The 20,693-nt window shown below is 45.1% G+C and overlaps 2 protein-coding genes across 4 annotated transcripts in view; both read left to right on the top strand.

The window, feature by feature from the left end:
* The window catches only part of LOC100117456, an 81,868-nt gene extending 76,206 nt beyond the window's left edge, over window positions 1-5,662 (top strand). For all 3 annotated transcript variants that reach the window (XM_031930550.2, XM_031930551.2, XM_008215736.4), the window contains exon 12: window positions 50-5,662. In XM_031930550.2, the coding sequence (XP_031786410.1) occupies window positions 50-236 (187 nt within the window). In that variant the 3' untranslated portion in view covers window positions 237-5,662. The remainder of the gene's footprint in view (window positions 1-49) is intronic.
* A 4,566-nt stretch (window positions 5,663-10,228) lies between these two features.
* LOC100117501 (netrin-B) overlaps window positions 10,229-20,693 on the top strand; it is a 114,976-nt gene continuing 104,511 nt past the window's right edge. The window contains exon 1 of the mRNA XM_001601672.6: window positions 10,229-11,857. Coding sequence (XP_001601722.2) covers window positions 10,570-11,857 — 1,288 coding nt within the window. The 5' untranslated portion in view covers window positions 10,229-10,569. The remainder of the gene's footprint in view (window positions 11,858-20,693) is intronic.

The following is a 20,693-nucleotide window of genomic DNA, read 5'->3' as shown; positions in this document are numbered from 1 at the left end:
AATGCGGAACATTGGAACGAGTATTAAACTTTTTTTTTTCATTTTCCAGCTATCGCAAGAATATTCGAAGGATCGAGGAGGGCCTGGACTACCCGGGCCTCATAGTACCTCCGGGCGATCAGCTCTACCCACGCGAAGCCCGACAGCCTCCTATCCCCGTGCCCCAGGACATGGTCCTCTTCTGCCGGAGGGTCTACGACTATCGCGGCAAAAAGCTGGTCAAGAATCCCGGATGACTCGACTAGCTCTAAGACGAAAAAACAAAAAAATACAGCAACACCGAAGAGCTGCTCAGGGGCGGGATCGAAGAAAGAAGGGAAGAAGAAAATAGTGTGTGTGTTTTTGTCTGCGAGCGACAAAAAATCAATTAAGCGAATAATTATTGTGTATGATATCTGTAACGATATATATCGAGCGTGACGTTAAACTAAAAAAAGGGGAGATCGAGCGCGCCCTCGGTGGATTTGACAATTTTATAGGTGAAAAATGAAAAAAAACGAGATGAAAATAATGATATTTTTTGCGAGATAGTCTTTACACGCTCCAAGAGAGAAAACTGGGGGATAGGATGTGGAGTAGGAGATGAAGGGTGAATATTTTTCAACTAGCGATTTAGAGTAGAATGTCACAACTCGCGACGAAGATTTAAAAAAATAAAGAAGCCAGGGGCATTGACCACTTTAGCGAAGAGAAATATCTTATTGTATACACGAGCAGGGATACTACGGGAGAAATCAACGTTTGCGACGTAAAAAATGCATTTTCCGACTCTCCAAAAGCACTTCAGTAGTGATTACTTTTTGATTTCGTTCGATTTTCTTTTATGCCTTTTTAATGCTCCATTTACCATTTTTTCGATTTAATTTTTCAAAGAAGAGAGAACCAAACGAAACAGAAACATTTTAACTTGGTTCGCAATTTTTTTACGGATTCTTTTTTCCATCATATTCTCCGTTTCAAATATTTTATTGCGAGAGTGTATTATGACGATTCAAACTATCAAGTATTCAACATACTTGTGCATTATATGCGTAGCTGTACTATAGCGTTTTATAATATAGTACACAAATGAAAGTTCAGAATATAAAATTATTTACTAATTAAATTAAAGATATAAATACTAAGTATTTAAAAGTCACTAGTAGAAGTATACGTTGCATTAGTTGTTTTTGATTGTTTTTTAGCAATGATCATGCTTCGGGTGAATATTCGATTTTTCGTTTCTTAAAATAACGTTCTAATGACGAGCATAGGTTTTGGTAATCTAAATATTTAACGAATGCACGTAAATTTGATTCTACAATAGTAGGGCGATTTGATACAAACTACTGACGCTTAAGTTTTTATTTTGCACGATTTACATCGTGTGGATGAGTTTTTAATTTATATACTATGAAGATGATTCTCTCTTCTGAAGGCCTCTGAAATCTCGAAATACCTACGTAGGCGAGTTCACAACGCGTAAACATTACGAATTATTGCGGTTGTAAATGTTTTGCTAAATAATGTTTAACAATGAATAAATTAATGCGTAGTATTGACGCGGCGAGCATGTAACATGGCGCTGTAAATCGATGTGATGAACTACAAGAAAGCGAGTTTTTTGTTTCATCTGCAGCACGAATAATTGTTATGATTATATTATAATATACTCGATGGCAAAACGCATAATTATTTGAAATATTAGAGAATATTTTAAATATGAAATGGCGATTATAACGAACTATTTCTATTATACGGTTATTATTCTACTTTGTACTAGTTATATTCCATTGAAATTCCAAGCGATAGAAAGGATGTCGTTGATTTTGAATATTTACAATAGCAAAAGCTGCGTGGCGGGTGTTTTGTTAGAAATCATATTATTTAAAATTAATATATTTCTTCTTATTATCATTATTATTAATATTATTCTATTGTATTATTTAATATCTAATATATTGGATCTACTCTGACTATTAAGTTATTATTTTCGAAGTGCGAAAGAGTGTGAGAAAGTGAAGTTAAAGAGGCGAGTGAAAACTTGAAATAAAGTAAAAGATGCTAAACAGATGAAAAACAATAAGAATATTACGTTTTGAGAACCCACGTGTATGTAACAAATCTTTTGAATAATTCCCCATAATCAAGACCAAGTAGTTTCTTAGCCAATTTCCTTTTTTTATACTAAAGAGAAAGAAAAATTCGTATACAAAGTTTTCTCCTTTTTTTCCGAACAAGCATACTATTATAAATATCGTGTGCGTGCAAAGTTTTCTATACTTCTCGATATTATGATACTAATTGAGTTCGTCTTCTCCGAGGAAGATGGATAAGAATTGATAGAATTCCGCATACTCGGTTTCTGCAATTGGTTAAGATGGGAACAGTGCACGCGTAGGAAGAAAAAAAAGAAGCATATCCTCCATTCGTCTTTTTTGCGTATGGTCCATGAGATTCTCACAATTCAAGGCGAACGGATTATATTGTATCCAGAATCGCGTTTTGTTTCTCGAAGTCTAAAGAGGAGGGCAGATACGTAAGGAAAGTTCGTTGGCATTAATCAAAAAAAAAAGTTAAAGATATTGAGAAGGAGAAAGAAAATGTTGTGCGAATTGGGTTTGAAATGTAGTGAGGAGAATTAAAGGTGCAGTTGCTGTAAACGATTTTACATTGTATTGATATTAATGATAAATTTTCATCGGGTATAACAGAATAAGAGTCCGACGGTTCTTCGCAGCGAGAAAATTGATATTTCTCGACGTGTTATAAACATAGGCTGCCGATGAATTGTTTCAAATTCATCAAATTATCTGACAAGAAAATAATCGTATGAATACGATCGACGAATTGGAACAATTACTTTGAATATGCCTTTTAGATAATGTGAAAATCAATAGATATCGGGAACTCTCAAACCCCAAAAAGCGCATAAATACGAGTAATCTTTATGTGTATTTGACGCTAGTATGTTATACAATTATATATTAATTATTATTTAACTCGTCTACTACTTTTGCAATGCTGAGAAAGATTTTTTTGCATTAGACAATTGTCAGATCAAGATAGACTTTATTTTTCTTGGGCATTTAAATGAGAAGTACATGAAAACGAGTGTACTAAAACTTTCTTCAAGCCTTGATCATAGTGGACTGACAATATGTTGTGTAGGCTCGTAATTCATTATTTTTACGCTATTCGATTATATACTATTCTCAGATAATTAATATATGATTTTCGAATAAATGTAAATACTATATGTGTGGTTGAATTAAAATAAAAAAAATTGTTTTATTAATTTGAGTTTTGTTTTATTTGTTGCAAGAAGCGTTGTCGAGAATGTCAACCTGTATAATTGTATTGCACGAAAAACTGGGTGTGTTTCTGGTTTTTGTCGAGAGAACCAGTCGTCAGTATAAGAGCATAAACAAAAGAAAAACTACTACAAACAATAGATACGAACTGTTTTCGATATTTTTGCCTGTGATGTGAAATGCGATGTGTAACCGTGCACTTATCCAAGCAACCTACGACATTTCGTCTTTTTGTATAAACGAATCAGTCGGCTTGAACATTTTTCAAAACGTCGCGTAATCTCATTGATCAATGAATCTTGTGAAAAAAAAACTCTGTAAAGTAGCATTTATAAACATGTAAAAAGAGGTCAAAGTATGAAAATCGTGCGATGAACCGTTGGACCTACGATAAAAAAAAATAAAAAAAAAACACAGCTGGCGAGCATACAAATACAATAAATTTAAAGGAAAAAAAGAGAAGATTCAGAATTATTTCTACACGAGAATTTATGATGTAAGGGTATATACAGAAAAAAATGATATACGAATACATATGAATATATTATATATATTTAGATAACTAGAGTAACGAAATATATAAATATTATATATTATATTGTATAATTATATATGGAAGGATATCGGAGGTGAGAGTTTTTTGGGGTATTCTCGACGTGTTTCCTTTTTCATCGCTTACTCTTCTTTTTTCAGAGTAATCAGGGCAAAGTTTTGAATCCGGAGCAATACAAGTGATAATTATTCCCTTTGATTGAGCAAAGACAACGGGATAGTCGAATAAGAATGGTTAACAAAATGCATACAAAAAAATATAAAGAAAAAGTGCCACAATCGTTCCTAGCAATCTTTGCCCGAATTCTCTCCGCAGATTGTATTGCGAAAGCCGTCGATCCTTTTTGTAAGTCACTTTCAGTTTCTATCATACTTCGGGATTCCGGATAAGAATTTTGCCGAATCAGAATGCCAGTCAATATTATGCACTGTAATCTACGGTAAACATATTGTTTATATTCTACGGTTCTCTTTAAAAATTTGTTTCGAATAACTAATATATGACAGACAATAAAGTATAATTGCTTGAAACACTGTTACACTTTATGAATTGAATTTTATAGACTAGTTTGCGCTTGCAATTGATCGGCTCGTATAGTTTTAAAGGCAATAATTAAAGTGAATCAACGACCCAGCATAAAATCGTATCCAGTAAAGATATTTAATGTAACGAATGAAATTCGAGCTATATAATAAAACGATACATTTTTCATCGCGATCTAACTTACATAAAGTAACGAGTATATAACCGGAAAACTATAGGTAAAGTATTATATTCAACCTTTTGAAAATCCAATCGAAAATGTAACGACGCATAATTGTAAATAGTAACTGTAACGTGTAAATACGCACAGGCTTGTTTCAAACATTGTTTTTTCGCCTCGATAAATTCTCATCCGGAATCCCGAAGTCGATCGTTGTTCTTTTCCAAAGCGAGAACCAGACAGACATGTAGAAAGTGTGTTTTGCGTGCGCGACTTCTACAAGCGAGCGTGAGAATGATTGGGATTGAGAGTATTATCGCTCTGTAATCAGTACCATTGATCATTCGCCCAAGTAATCTATGAAAACAAAAAAGCTTTCAACTCTAATTTCAAAATCACGCTCATATGCGCAATGTTTTTTACAAAGTAATTAACGTACACACACATTATGAACCAAAACAAAGTTTCGCTGCAGCACTGAGAGTGTTTGATGGTACTTTTTAAAGCGTCAACGCGGCGACGGCGTGGAATGACCCGAGGAGACAACTTTTTTCCGTGAAAAACTCTGTAATTGTTTCTTCTTTTTATCAGGAGCTTGTGTCTCTCTCGTACTGTAGTTCTTTATACATATGTGTGCGCTTCGTAGAGAAAAAAAAAATAACAGCAGAGTGCGCCGCTTTTTCCTCGAATTAGAGGGAAAAGGGCAAACGTATAGTTATATATTAACAAAGATAAAAAAGCTGCAAGCTGTCGTTATGTTCGTAAGAAAAATTGTATCTCGACAAACAAACAAAAAAAAAACACTATCTCTGGATATTCGTGATTCTAGGCTCTGCGGTGAGGTTGTTAGTATACATGCGTCGACTGATGCGGGGAAAAAAGGTGACAATTTACGGTCTTCTCTGTGGTGTGTACATTACGCGTTAAAAAAATAATAATAATTAATAACAGAGCGGAACAGGAGCGAGCGCAGTCACGACATGGGAAGATAAGACGCACGAGTCGAGTCGAGAGAAGAATAGTACGGAGAAAATGCAAAGTTGTATCATTGTAAAAAGAGCTGCGACGGAGGCCGAAATGTTCAATAAATTATTTGATCGAGCTCGGTGGAAAGCTGGCTTTGTTACTCTTTACACACGCACACTCCTACATCCCCATGTGTGACGTTTTATTCGCAGTTTCTCGAAATAGCCGCGCGTCGATGAGAGGCAGAATTTTAGTATTCGCACGATCGCAAAAGGAGCGTTTTCGCGAACACGGGCGAAATGCGCCGATTCTCGCGAGAGAGAGAGAGAGAGAGAGAGAGAGAGAGAGAGAGAGAGAGCCGGACACGGAACGCGTGTACACTTGTCTCTCTCTTTGTCGAAAATGCTAAACTCGAGAAATGCAAATGCTTCGCTTCGAATATTCTTCGTCCTGTCTCCGAGAAAATTGAACCACTTCGGATGACGTTCGCTCGTCGAGTCGTCGCCTTCTATACTCGTCCATTGAAAGCCGAGCATGTAAAACACGAGCGCGAAGGAGTCACGCGCACAATGCAGAAGAATTTCAACGGTCACTCCTCGGCGCTCTTTGAAAAAAAAACTTTCTCTAATCCCGAGCGCAAAGGAATAGGGGGGAGAGAGAGAGAGAGAAGAGTAAGAAGAAGAGTTAATCCGAAAGCCGGGGCCGGCATCACGGCGATCAACGTGCCGCGAGTCTCGGCGCGCAGATTAAATTAATTCGATTAATAGATGCAGCCTAGAATATTCGCTCAAAGGTCTTTGTGCCTTACGTGTGTGTATATAGCTCAATGGGGGCCGCCGAAACTATTTCTTCCGCGCGACCTCTTTACATCTCGCGGGATCGCAGCGCGTATATGAGTTTTCGAATATTCCGCTAATGGCTCTAATTTTAATTAATTTCGAAGTGTGTATATGGATAAGCGATTACAAGCGAGAGCGCCTTTGTCCTTCGGCGCGCGCGAACACTTCGGAGAGAGAAAAAAGAAGAAAGAAAGAGCCGCATGAATGAACGGAGCCGCGGAAGGTGTTTCTCTCTCGTCCCTTTTTTCAGCGCCGAGATCCGGATTAAGATAACGGCCTTTAATTTCTGATCTCTCTCGCGTTCGACTATATGGATAGCCTTTGTTTCGCGGGCTGAATGTGCGGGCCGAAAAAAGGGTCGGAATCTAGATCGCGCGCCGCTAATAGAAACGCAAAAGCCGTATACCTGCGCGCATATATTGATAGCTATATATACTCTAATAACTCGATTACGGAGCTGTAGTATATAGGCTCTGTTATTAAATTGAAATCCGACGAGAGGCATTTTTCGAGAGCGAGAGTAAACAAACGGTCGTAAATATATACAGCGATCAAGATCCGATGCTGCATCGCAGACCTGTCACTTGTTTTATCTCTTCGCGCTGATCTATCAGAAATCCTGGAAATAGTATGCAAATGAGCGTCGCCGTGCGATCTAGGCCGACGATACAGAAAAAGCATCTGGAATTATATTACACACACACACACACAGGCATATTTGCTGTGTATTACATTGTGTGCTCGAACAAAGACCGAAAATACATCGCGCTGCCGTTGCTACTGCATATTCGATCATTATACGCTACCCGCGTTATTGTTAATTTATCGAAACGGCTTTCTGTTTAGTTTGACAAACGCGGGACAATGCAATACGCTCTTTAGAAATTCATGCGCCCTCCGCACTCTTGCGTTATCCAAAATGACGCGCGCGCTAATGAATCGAAACGTTATTAAATTATTCGCGCAATTATAATTGAGAAAATCTAATAATTTTTCATCAAGCGCAGCTCATTAATCCAGGCGACGATAAAGTATTCCGAAAACTTTTACTCCATCAGCAAGATATTCTAATTCCAGCTATGCACTGCGGCGCCCCTTGAAAAAAAAAAAAACGCAGCAGAAGCGAAACAAAGTCGAGGAGGGTAAAAAGTTTATTAAAAGATTCCTGAATCAAAATCGAATATCCCGCCGCTTCGTTACTCGACTCTCTCGTCGGCGACATTCCGGCGTGAAATGAAAGCTGCCGGCGAGTAGCAGAAGGGGTTTGGAAATTGTTTAGCGCGAGGGTCGCTTCTCTCTGGTATACATCAGAGAGTCGAAAAGGGCATCCGAAGTTTAATATCGTCATCTTTCGAATAATAATGTAAAACGAGATCTTATTACTATTCGGTCCGATTATATTATCTCGAGCGAGCGAAAAACGAGAGCAGTGTATTCAGACACACACATATGCGGTGACCTTAACTGCATATACGCGGGCTCGTTAGGTCCCCGATTCTTCGCTAATTGGTTCGCGTTTGATTAACGCCAGCCGAGTAATTACGAACTTATCCCCTACGAACAGCCCTGTGCCTATACAATACACACACACACACGCTGCAGCTCTTTTAACTGCGCCGTGTAATGCACTGTACTCTCTGCACCGTTTGTCCGTGTTTACCCCTGGAAATATAACGTTGCGCTACATTTTTCCGAGATTAAATTAGCGGCTATTTTGCCTCGAGGTATTTTTTATGCAAACGAGCTTAATCGAGGGATGAATCGATATATATATATTCCAATAAAAATCTCTAAAAATAAGTGTACGCGCACATGGCCTCCGTATATCCATCCTCGCCAACTTTCTCGATCACCTCATAGAGACGCTCTTTTTTCTCGCGCCGGCGTCTCACGTTACATACCCCTTCCTTCTTCCTTGTTTCGGCAGATTGCCGACGCGCTGAAAAAGCTACTGGATCCACATCTTCCTGCTGCGTGATTTTCTTAATTTTTCAAGCAGCTCCAGCGATTTTTTATACGAAAAAAAAAGAGAGCGAAGGATATAGGATGATGAGGGAAGGGGGACCCCCGAGAGCGCGCGATTTATTCTCAGGTTTGCATTCCTCAGAGAGAGAGAGAGAGAGAGAGAGGAGCTCGTTTCGTGGAACACGCGTGCGATTTTTCGGCCCTTCGACTCGCTTATATAGGAACTAGGAAAGAACGAGCCGAGCGAGACGTTTATCGGCGCTGTGTGGATCTTTCTTTTTTTTTCGGGCACGTGCGTGACTGCAGCCGAGTGCTCTGAATAAATTGTATACCTCTACACACGGACACGTCGAAGAAGATCTCAGTAGTGCTGCCACTTATCGTTCGGTTGTTTAGCGCAAAAAAAGCTCGCGATATCAGAATTCGATTAGGATTCAATTTAAAAGCACTTCTCCGTCGATATGCAGATCGAGCTCGAGGAGCCTTTTGTTGTTTGACTCCCTGTTTCCCATGCGCACACCATACGCGCTTTGTAAGCCGAGAAAAAAAGCGCAAAAGTGTACACGATCGCCGGGCCGCGCAGAGAGAAACATACGGCCGTCTTCTCCTCTTACAATATCCTGCCTTCTTTCGCGCGTGTCGCTCAAGTTTTATACGCGGGCCGCAAGTGGGGCGTAAAAAAAATTCAGCGCTCGCTGCTCTTCATCGTCTTTCGTCGCTTGTATCCTCTTTCTTGATTCCTCGACGCTTTATCGACTTTGTATACACTTTTTTTTTGTGGCTAAACCGTTTCTTCGATCATACGCGTCCAAGTTATCTCGAATCGTCGATGTCGAGAGAGATATCGTTAAACTGACAATAGTCCCATCCGCTGAGAGAGAAGAGGCTGCGGTTAAAGCTCCGAAACGCGTTTCTCTCCCTCGCGCCATTCTCTCAGCGTCGACGGACACAGAGACCGCAGCTAAAGAGAATAAATATGCGTTGTTCTGTATCAAAGTTCGAATTATTTCAAGCGCGCGCCAAGCGATTATAGTTTTGAATTTCACGCGCGTCGAATTCACGCGAGTGTCGATGATAAATATCCGTTACACCACGTCGCGAGCGACGGTCGGATTAAAAGTTTTGTTTGCGTTGTATTTACACTCGGCCCTAGTGAAAAATCTCTAGCCGAAATAAAGTTTCAAAGCATTCGAAGCAATATTCGAAAAATCACACGAGAATCTGATGCGGGTTGCAATTTCAATAATCGAAAAACTGGCTAAAGCAACTCGAATCATTGTTTTTTGTAATGGATAATTGTTATTCGAGAAATTTTAGCAACCGATAGCGCAGAATCATACATGTGCGATTTTGGCCAGAGATCTCACCTGAGATTTTTCAGTATAGGGACGAGGAAAAACGCGAGTGATGATTAGAATGATTAGAATTAAGAGCTTTTAAGCCCTCGTTTCTCCCGACTACGCGTGTGCGAGGGGAGACGAAAAAGTCTGCTCTCGGCTATTTGTTGGACCTTTCGCGAGCTGGAAAATTCGCGCCGTGTATAGACTCGATTCCAAGAAGTTCGATCCGCCTCTGTTTTGACAAGTTTCTCCTCTCCGCCTCTCCTAATTTAATCCCCCAAAAATAATTATACCCCGCGTGTGCTTAGGCTCGATTACAAAGTCAAATATTGATTTTCGCAACATCACAGCACACGTTCCTATAGGAAAACGCGAAACAGGTTTCGAACGTATACGCACGAGGCTGCTGCAACAATAGTCGCGGAGAAGAAAACCGACGACGCGAGCGAGAGCCGAGAGCAGGTATAACAGCAGTGGAGGGGCGGCAGCAAACGTCGACTCGGAGGGGGGTGAGCTTGCGGATAGGGAGGGACGCCCGGCGCACACCTATACGGATGCGCCGCTTCTCCCGCCAGCAGCAGCAGCAGCAGCAGCCGCGGAGAGAGCTGAGAGACTTGAGAGACTCGACACGGCGAGTTCAGTCAGCGGCTAGCCGCCAACGCAGAGAGAGCGTCTCCCTACGACTCTCTTCTCCGATCCTCTATACTCTCGCTCTTTCACTCGTACCGTAGCCAACACACGCATCAGATCAGAGTGCGAATGTCGCGCGGTGACATGTGAGGCCCCCGGTGCTGTGCATCCCCGGACAGGTCGCGGCGAGTGCGTACGCGTTTTACACCGAACGGAGCCAGTGCGCGAGTGCGACGAGTTAGCGAATAGCGAATAGATCGACCGTAGCGAGAATCCCAGGATGAAGGGCGCGATCGCGCTGCTGCTGCTGCTGCCGTTGCTGTGCTCGCTGCTCAGCGAGTCCTCGGCCTCGGACTCGAGCAGCGAGATCTTCACCAAGATGTTCTCGGGCCAGCCGGACCCAGCCGATCCCTGCTACGACGAGGACCGGCCGCGGCGCTGCATCCCCGACTTCGTCAACGCAGCCTTCGAGCGACCGGTCGCAGCCTCCTCGACCTGCGGCATTAGCGGGCCGACGCGCTACTGCGACGGCCTCGACTCCTCCTCGTGCCACCTGTGCGACGACAGCGTGCCCCGGCGCCGGTTCCCGGCCTCCTACCTTACCGATCTCAACAACCCGACTAACGTGACCTGCTGGCGCAGCGAGCCCCTGGTCTCGCCGTCGAGCCTCTCGGCGCCGCCGGACAACGTCACCCTCACCCTCAGCCTCGGCAAGAAGTACGAGCTGACCTACGTGAGCCTCCAGTTCTGCCCCAAGGCCGCCAAGCCGGACTCGATCGCCATCTACAAGTCCATGGACTACGGGAAGACCTGGCAGCCCTTCCAGTTCTACTCGTCGCTCTGCCGCAAGGTCTACGGCCGGCCCAACCGGGCGACCATCACCAAGGCCAACGAGCAGGAGGCCCGCTGCACCGACAGCCACAGGTACACCGGCGGCGACGGCCTCGGGCCCGTCGGACGCATCGCCTTCAGCACCCTGGAGGGCCGACCCTCGGCGCCGGACTTTGACACCTCGCCGGTGCTCCAGGACTGGGTCACCGCGACCGACATCCGCGTCATCTTCAACCGGCTGCAGATGCCGCAGCAGGAGCCCGTCTCTCCGGTGCACGAGGAGGTGCTCAGCCTCGAGGAGATCGCGAAGCGCGAGCGCGACGAGGCCAAGCTCAAGGGCCAGAAGGGCATCAACAGCCTGTTCGGCGAGCCCGGACTGGGGGGCACTGCCCTGCCCTCGGTGCACCAGGTCCTCGCGCCCCAGGAGCTGCAGAGCAACGACGCCCTCGAGCTCCAGGAGATGAGCTTCGTCTCGGTGCCCTCGACCACCAGCAGCACTGGCAACGGTAGGGAGCAGCAGAGCAGCCTGGCACACCACTACGCCGTCTCGGACTTTGCCGTGGGCGGGCGCTGCAAGTGCAACGGACACGCGGCCAAGTGCAGCCCCGACAAGGACGGACAGCTCGCCTGCGAGTGCAGACACAACACCTTCGGACGCGACTGCGAAAAGTGCAAGCCCTTCTACTTCGACCGGCCCTGGGCCAGGGCCACCGCCAGGGACGCCAACGAGTGCAAAGGTAGGAGAATCCGAATGTGTTTTAGCGCCACGCTGAGAGAGCCCTTCTCGGCTCCTTTCGCACCTCTTTCTTGCTTAATTTATCATCGCCGCGACCCTGGCGAGGCCTCGATTTTTCTATACGGCTGATATTTATCGGCTACATGCAGGCGCGCTCCGCGCGTCCGCAATTGGGATGAATTTATCGATCGATCAATTAGCTTCTTACCGATGCTTTCGAAAGCGCGAGGATGTTAATATTCGGAAAGAAGAAATCTCTCGCGACGTATAAATAATTGATTTATGTCGCGCGATTTTACATAAAAAAATAACACGAACTTAAACAGCCGTAAGGCATCGCGATAACACCCGCGCGTTCGCGCGCTGGTCTATGAATAGCAGACGAAAGAAATTTCCCAACACACACTCGACGCCCGTCTGCTCAATCAAGCGTCGATCGGCGCTAAGAATAAAACTCAATTATCGCTTTCCTAGCGGCAAAAAAAAACAAAAAATCACGCTTTCCCCGCGGTCACGGCTCCTAATCCGTTAACAAGCGCTCAGCAGCGTCCATCAAATTCCGAATAGACACGTATACGTCGACCGGAGAGACAGAGAGAGAGAGAGAGAGAGAGAGAGAGAGAGAGAGAAAGAGATTTAAAAATGCAAATGCAGCCTATAATCCGTAGAGGCGGCTCCTAAATATTTTCACGATCGTTTCTTTATCCAGCCGCGCCGCGCGATGGGATACATAAATCCTAATTACGGCGATTATGCAATTAAGGAATGAGCCGCCGCTGCTCCTTCGGTGGCCGGCGTATGCGGGCGTCCCTCTTTTTCCCTCGTTAATGCGTATACGAAGGGGGGAGAGATAGGCGCGAAGACTGTGCCGGTGGCCGGACAATGTTTATTTCACGGCGATGTCTCGCGCTCCGGCTTCTGGAAACGTAGGTGTGACGGTCTGATGCTGGTATAATCTCTTTTGGATTATCGTGTTTTTTATGCGATATATTGTCATTTAATGGAAAGCCGATTATTTTTTTAGATTTTGTTATTTAAATTGAAATAAACGGGTCGGCTGTGTTTTTACAATCGCGGTGAGAAATATCTCAAGACACCCACACAAGGTTAATTCCGATCGACAATTTGTCACTTGGCGGATTAATTTTAGATTTCTCGAGAATCCAGCACATTTTTGTTTAGACTGCCTGCCGACGTGTATAACACTCGCGACGTGTACTCCGTGTGTGTATACGAGTGTCATCGGCGATGAGTCACCTTTTTTATAGCGCGTAATCCGTGATTCCTCGTATATTTATTTATATTTCGAGTTATATCGAAGAGACCTCCTTATCGCCTAACCGCGAAAAATATATTACTCACAGGTCAAATTCAAATCCCGCGCCGCCAAACAATATCTCCTCGAAGCATCATCACAGAGAGAGAGAGAGAGAGAGTATCGTTTAGACGCGCGCGACGGACAAAAGGGGCCGAAAATCCGGGCATACATAGCGACTTTATTAATGCTCGCCCCGAAAAGGGAGCGTATACGATTTCGCCGAGAGATGCAAACCCAATTTCCTCGCGGCTGGCGCAAAACAAGCGTTAACGAGCCGAAAGAGCCCCGGGAGAGAGACGGCGGTTTACGCAAAACTCGTCTCGCTGCGGCCGTTATATGCGCTCGTCTCTGCGGCGATGAAGCTTTTTGCGATTAGACGCGCTTATTATTCTTCGCTCTCTGTAGGTACACTTTCTCTCTACGACGAGACGAGATGAGAGACAAACTTAGACGTCGCGAATTAGAACTTGCGCGCTATGTAGCGGGCGATATTCGCTTCCCGCGTCAGAGAGAGAGAGAGAGAGAGAGAGAGAGAGAGAGAGAGAGAGCGTAATTTTCGGGATAATTAACGGAAATGTTATTGTTGCCGTAACAACGCGAAATGCCCGCGAGTGAAATCGCACATAATAGAGAGCAGCGGAGATGTTTCTCTGTGCAGTGTGTCTGCGTTAACATTTTCCATTGTATATTATATTTCGTTTGTAAAATCGTTAGCTTTTATTGTACGCGCGAGCCGCGCACAAAGAGAGCGATGATAACAGAGTTGAATTCGGAGAAACGCGTTTTCATTATTTTTTTTTTCACGATGATGAAAAAAAAATGATTAAAAATTCGTTAAAATACATGAGAGAGGGAAGAGAGGAGTGCGCTCAAAGTGGCCAATACGATTCTCTCGCGAATAATATTATACGAAATATGACATCAATCCCGTATCGATCAGCAGCCAGCGGGGCCGCCGCGCGTGCTGTGCCAGCGAGCGAGTATAATTTCGACGGGCGAATAAAGCGGGGGAGGGGGCGGCCCTCCTCTCGTTTGCATAATCAACAATCTCGTCGGCGATTCATTTGCATTGGCCTGTCAAGAGACAGCCGCGGCAAATTGAGAAGCCGAGAGTGAGAGTGCAGAGGCGTATAAGGACCGTTCAGAGCTTCGTGTCAACTAATTTCGTTTGGGATAGTGGGAAATTGATACGCGGATATGTATATTCGATTTTTTTTCTCGTCTACGGTGACAAAGCTGAGGCTATAATTGATATTCTACGTCGTCGTTGCATTACAGACGTAGCGGTAGATCGAAGCTTCTCTCGGAGGATAATAACGAGGTGTTGAGAGAGCGAACTTTTTCCATTAAAATAAAACGAGGCCGCGGAGGCGACGCTTTGATTATTCCCTTCCTGTACTCGAATTATGTTTTCGAGCCTGATGCGCAGTATCGATTCGATTATCGTTATTTCGCAGCTTTTCCCTCTCCTGACAATTTTCGGCAGTATGAATTGTGTCTCGCGCTCGCTCTGTCGGGTCCTTTGATGTTTCTTTTTTATTTTCATAAACGAAAAAATAACGTATTGAATTTGACAGCGAGAACACTTGGTTGCCGAGTAAACACATTATAATTCAAAATTACAAACTCCAGGACGCGTTAATTTCATTAAGGCGCTCGCGCGCGCGTCTTATGCATCGCCTAATTGAATCGCATCTCTCCGCTCATTACTGTCGTGGAGTAGGATGTAAGAAAATCGAATTTAATAATGCGCGCTGCAGCCGCCGCTAATCTCGTTAGCTCTTATCATTTCTCTCGGAGCAGTTTCTTCTCTCTCTCTCTCTCTCTCTCTCTCTCTCTCTCTCTCTCTCTCTCGATAAATATACCTGTACAGATCAAACTAATGGAAAGTTATATGCGCATGAATGATTGACGTGTCATCATAAAAGTGGAAAAAGTAATTTTGTACGAATTCATTAATAGCTCTCGATTCGCAAGAATGTCAGAAATGCGCCAACGCATAACAGTGTCACACGACACTCTCGCGACAATCCGCGAACCGCGCGTTTTACACGAGTGACAACTAATCAAAACTTTCGCGAAACAATGCACGCACGCACGCGAGCGCGCGCGATCCCCCCTCTCTCCCTCTCGAAAAGCACAAGAAGCCCCAAACAAACAAACAAGCGCTGCTGCTGCTGCTGCTCTGTGTGTAGAAGACGCAATTACACCCCGGCGCTGCAGGAAGAAATTCATTAGGCGCACATAACCGCGTATACGCGAGAGAGTCTGCTTAATCCCTCGATTACGTTCTCACTTTTCGAGCTCTCCCTCTCTCCCTCGCGCGTCGTCGTCGTCTTTCTCGAGTGTGCAGTCTTTTGGCGCAATCGCGAAACGAAAACCGCGAGGGGCTGCCCTTCCTCTTCTCTCTTTCTCTCCAATTAAGGCTACGGTCGCTATGGTGATGCGACATTCTCTCTTTCTCTCTGTGAGGGCCTCGATCGACGACGCGAAAAAGGGGATATATTATGCTTTTTCGAAAAGGAATAAGCTTCGCAGCGAGGGAAACGCAGACAGGATGCAGTGTGTGTTCGAGCACATCAGGTACGTTCCCAACTCGATTTCTTAGCCAACGGGGTTAAAACGCGCGCCAAAAGTATGCAGCAGCAGAGCTTTATTCTCAGGGCATTTAGCACGGCTAAAAGCTCGCTGCGAGGCTTTTAGTCCGAAACGCTTTTTTCGCGCGCGCGATTTTTCTCAAAATTTTCATAAGCGTAAGCGCGCGAGGAAATTGAATCGAGAGAAACTAATTGACCTCGAAGTAGCTCCGCGGCTTATTCGATCTTAGGCTCTGGCGGTGCGAGGGAGGAAATTCCGTCGCGATAACGGCGGGCCGGAGGGAAAGCTTATCGCCGTGTATAGCCTCTCTTTTCCCTCTAATCCCGCGAAAGCGCGCGTGCGAGAAATCCACATCTGCAGGAAAAGAGCGACTGTGCGCGCGCGGCTATATGAATTAAATTACGCTTTAATTTCGCGGCCGTTTTCCTCTCTCGCGCCCCCTCGTTCACTCTCTCTCTCTCTCTCTCTCTCTCTGCCGTGTACACACGCGTGGAATTCGCAGGGAGAATTTACATTTTAAATTGGATGTACTTACCGCGCGGAAAAACGCCGCGGCGATCTCTCTCGCGTGTGTATACGCGGCTGATGAGATAAATTTCCTCTCGATTCGCTAGTGTATGTGTATGTATAGGTATGTACACAGACGAAATTTTTCTCGTCGATTAATACGAGGTATGTGTGTATCTGCGCCGGTGAATCGAATTCCGGAGAACAGCTGTGGAGTGGAGTGTACAGGGAAAAATTCATCGTTCGAAAATCAGAAGCAACTTTAGTAGACGATCGAACGCGAGCGGATAGTTTTGGGAGGACTTGGACGTCTGTTCCTGCACGGCTCGTCGGAGCGAGTTCCGCTTGCCGCAGACAGTGGCAAGAGTCGTTTCTCTCTCTCCGGTATACTACTCCGACAAATTTTCCGGCAACTACGACGCTTTCGATCGGCTCCGCTCGACGTTCTGACTCGAACGTTTGTCGAGGAGAGTGTTGATTTAACGAGACGCTGTGTTTTCCGAGCTGGAAAAGGTCGTTACGCTAAGTGAAGGTTATTTTTTCTTCGACAATTTGTCGAGTCGAGATGCGGTTATCCATGCTTTTAAGCCAAAATATCGGAACGTACATCGATATAATTGTATTTTGAATCAAATGAATCGCTATTTGAGTCACGAAGTTTCAGTATTTTTTTCTCGGCACAAATAGAATTTGCTTTTGAATGACATGAATTTTGGGAAAAACGTATAACGAGCTGTAGAATCTCTGGCTTGTACGACTACGGCTACCGAAAGTGCGGCATCGTTAAATTTTTAACATGACAAAAATCGTTGCTTTGACCTGCAAATATAGAGCCAATGCTACCTTAAGGAGCTTGATTCTTATTCTGTCAGAGTGAGTGTTAACGAAGGAAGGATAATGTGCTGGTCCACACAAAACCATCTGAAACTTAACGTTGAGTATGCATTGCAAGTTATAGCGTGAGCAGCTTAAATTTTAGGCCCGACAAAGCAGCTTTGGCATCAGTGGCATACTGCTATAAGTACATTTCCCGTGCAGAACGAGACGAGGGAAACAAAAAAGTGCCTGTGCGCCACCTATCGTCGCTAGCCATAGACATAGAGCGGGACGGTTTTATGGAGAAAAAGGCAGCTCAATAATTTTTTGGTTTACCGCTACTATGACTGATTACCTGCATATATTACTTGTACACTGTGTCATCACATAGCACGAAAAAAAGTAATAACGAGCAGATTGTCAAATCCACCAAGAAGATCTTCCTCAAACCATCGTCTCCCTCTTCGCTCTCGCTGCCAAGCAGAGAAGGAGATTTAGAGGAGCGTTTTTAAGAAAAAGCTTTTCTTCCGATCGGTTATATATTACTTATATACGGCCCAGCTCTTCCAGACGGAAAATACCGGGAGATTTATAGCCACAGTAAGGGTAAAAATTTCTCCCGTGTAAGCGCGCCGATAAAGTACTTAAATTGTACGCGATCTTTTTATCACAACCTACACACTTCGTCCTGATTAGTAAAATTCCAACTCGATTAATTCTCAACTCCAAACTCTCGGCTCGGCGCAATCTCTCGCTGTATAGGTATACGCACTAACAAAAGTTCATTCAATAAATCCGAAGGATTAGCACTCTCTCGCGCAGTCGCGAAAACAAATCTCTCTCTCGCGCGTTATAATCGCCGCGCTAAGCTACTCTCGGCTCTCTGCGCTTAAATTCACTCATTTCTCTCCTCGCCGCGCACGTGCGAAAGAGGCCATTACCACTCGGGTATACACGCGGCAGTATAACGATTCTCCAAATTCCGTACGTTGTACATCCCGATGTTAATCCGCACCGATCGCGCAGTGAGAGAGAGAGAGAGAGAGAGAGAGAGAGAGAGAGAGAGCGAGAGGAAAAACGAGTTCTCTCTCGCACTCGAAGGCGAGAAAAATATTTACAATTCAGCGGCGGATTTCGAAACTTTCGCAGCAGCCCGCTGTGCGCGAGCGCGTTAAATCAGGACGAAGGCCGGCGCGCGCAAGAGAAGAGGCTCGAGATAAAGGAGAGTCGGCGGCGGCTGCGAAAAAGAATGCGAGAGCAGAAGGAGAAAGAGGGAAAAAAGGAGGACCGCGAGAGAGCGAGAGGTAGTTTAACGCTGCTGCTCCGCTCCCGCTCCGCAAAGGAGAGCGACTCGTGTCCGAGCAGCTTCGGTTACACTTGTAAAAGGGTGTCCCGTCTCTTCGTTTATTGCGGGCCGACTTTTTACACCGCTGCCGACGTCGATATGGGCTTCGAGGGACTCTGCTCTCTGCTGTATAAGCTTTTTAGCCGAGGAGGAGGAGGAGAAGCTGCTCTGTCGATTTTTCGGCTATTCCAACGTGGATGGAACTCGCCTATACACATACGAGGAAGCGATAAGCGCGAATTTACGGGCTCCCGAAAAAGAGCCAACAGTGTACTCGCGGAAGAATCGACGGGAGCTGATCTCCGATAAATTAGTTGAAAAGTCGCGGCGAACACACGAGAGACAGGTCTGCCGGTTAAGGCTGCGAAACGATCGACAGCCGCCGCGAGAGAGCGACTGCGGCTACCTTACACGGGGACTCGTCGTCGCTGATGTGCGATGCATCTCTCGATATCGGTGTCGGGAATCTCTCAGCTCTCCGTTTTCTAGCTTCTCTCTCGTTCGCGCGAAAATCGGTCCCTCTTGCGTGAATCCGAAAAATCACACTCGCCTACGCGTATAACGAAATCATCGCGGGCGTTAAACGTCTCGGAAACAGGTGTAATTGAAATATTTCAGGATCTCCGAGCGAGCGAGCGCGGAACTGGTACGCGCGCAAAAAAGAGCGACTATACTGCACCCAGGGATCCACCGCCGCTAATGCTAAGGCACGCGCGCGTGCTAGTATAGACCGACTCGTTCTCGGCGTCCAGTTTTCTCTATCTTCTCGCAGCGCTGCGTGCCAAAGTTTCTAGCGCGTTTTCTTTTAGCTGCTGAATTATTTAACCATCGAGTGTACGCTCTATGTTTTTTCTCTTATTCACGTAAACTCGATAAAGAAAAAAAAATGTCGATCTGTCGGAGCGAAGGAAAAATTCTAAAAGCGGCATCGCGGAGCAAAAAAGGAGTACGGCGCGTATTAGCGTCTGCGGCCGAGAAAGAGAGAGAGAGAGAGAGAGCGAGCGACGCGCGAGACACTCGTGCTGTTCTCGCGCAGACCGCGTGGCAACTTTGCTCTCCTCTTCTCTTCTTCGCCGAATTTATTTATAAGTGGCTGCAGCAGCAAAGAGCTGTGTTATGCCGACCTCCCGTCGATGCTCTACTAGACGCACGGTTTTATCTGCCCACTCGATTTATCTCTTTCTCTGCTCTCTCTACTCGCCTTATTTTCTTCTTCTTTCTCTCGTGCGGTGCTCGAGAGACGCTCTCGTACAGGAGGAAAAGCTCTTCTTGTGCGTGTAAAGCTCCTTTTGAAAATTCACCGCAATCGAGCTTTTTTGGCATACCTCAACCCTGCGATCTAATTATAATCTTCCCTCGATACTTTCTTCTCTCGCTTCGCACCGGCGCGTATTCGCTCGCATCCAGCGGCGGTTTTACGATTACGACGAGCCTTCTTGCACGGAGCGAAAGAGAGCTTTACGGCTCTTCCGCGAGCCGAGAGATTCTATTATGCGATCCGAGCAGGCTCGCTTGTTTTCAATCGCAAGAAAGAGAGAAAGAGAGGAGGGGGGGATAACAATAAAATTGCCTTTCTTTCCTACCCTTTACACGTGCTCGCGCGCTTTATATTCATCCTCTAGGCAAATAAACTGCGGTCTTTTACAGACCACGAGAGACGCGCGACAAGCTGCGTTTAATTCCGTGGTCGCGACTCTGAGAGGCACTTAATATTCGTATGGTTTTACGAGTGCATGTCCTTTGTGTGTACGTATTAGCGCCGATTTTTTGCCGACGATTAATCTCGACGTGTCGCGCGATTATCGAACACGAGGCTACAGTAATTACTCGCGCTTTTTATCAGGGCTCCGCGATCGCCTCGTACGCCGTGTAATTAACGCGCTGATGATCGTTATTTTTTTCCGTTGCACACACGTGCTAAATTACATATTCACCTATTTTTTACGCTCGAGTATAGAAGATAGCTACATAAACCGCGTCGCGTTGTTGTGAAAATTCCCGATAATCCAAATGGCGAAATAATTACACCAGTGTGTAGAGGCATCAATTACACGAAACACGGATAGATATACTCACGGCGCTAATACGCTGTGAAAAACCATACGGCATACTACGTGTACACAGCCAAGCGTCGAAACGGCTATTAAATAATCAAGAGTAGCTGGAGAGGAAACTATGTATAGGAAAAGGGCAGCAGACGGCTCGTTAATTTCGGATTCATTCGCGGAATCGCGCGGTGCCGCGTCCCCGTAA

The sequence above is a fragment of the Nasonia vitripennis genome, chromosome 4, assembly GCF_009193385.2.
Source record: "Nasonia vitripennis strain AsymCx chromosome 4, Nvit_psr_1.1, whole genome shotgun sequence".
NCBI classification, from domain to species: domain Eukaryota; kingdom Metazoa; phylum Arthropoda; class Insecta; order Hymenoptera; family Pteromalidae; genus Nasonia; species Nasonia vitripennis.
The sequence above is the reverse complement of the archived record's forward strand: the minus strand, read 5'-3'. Positions and strand labels throughout refer to the sequence as shown.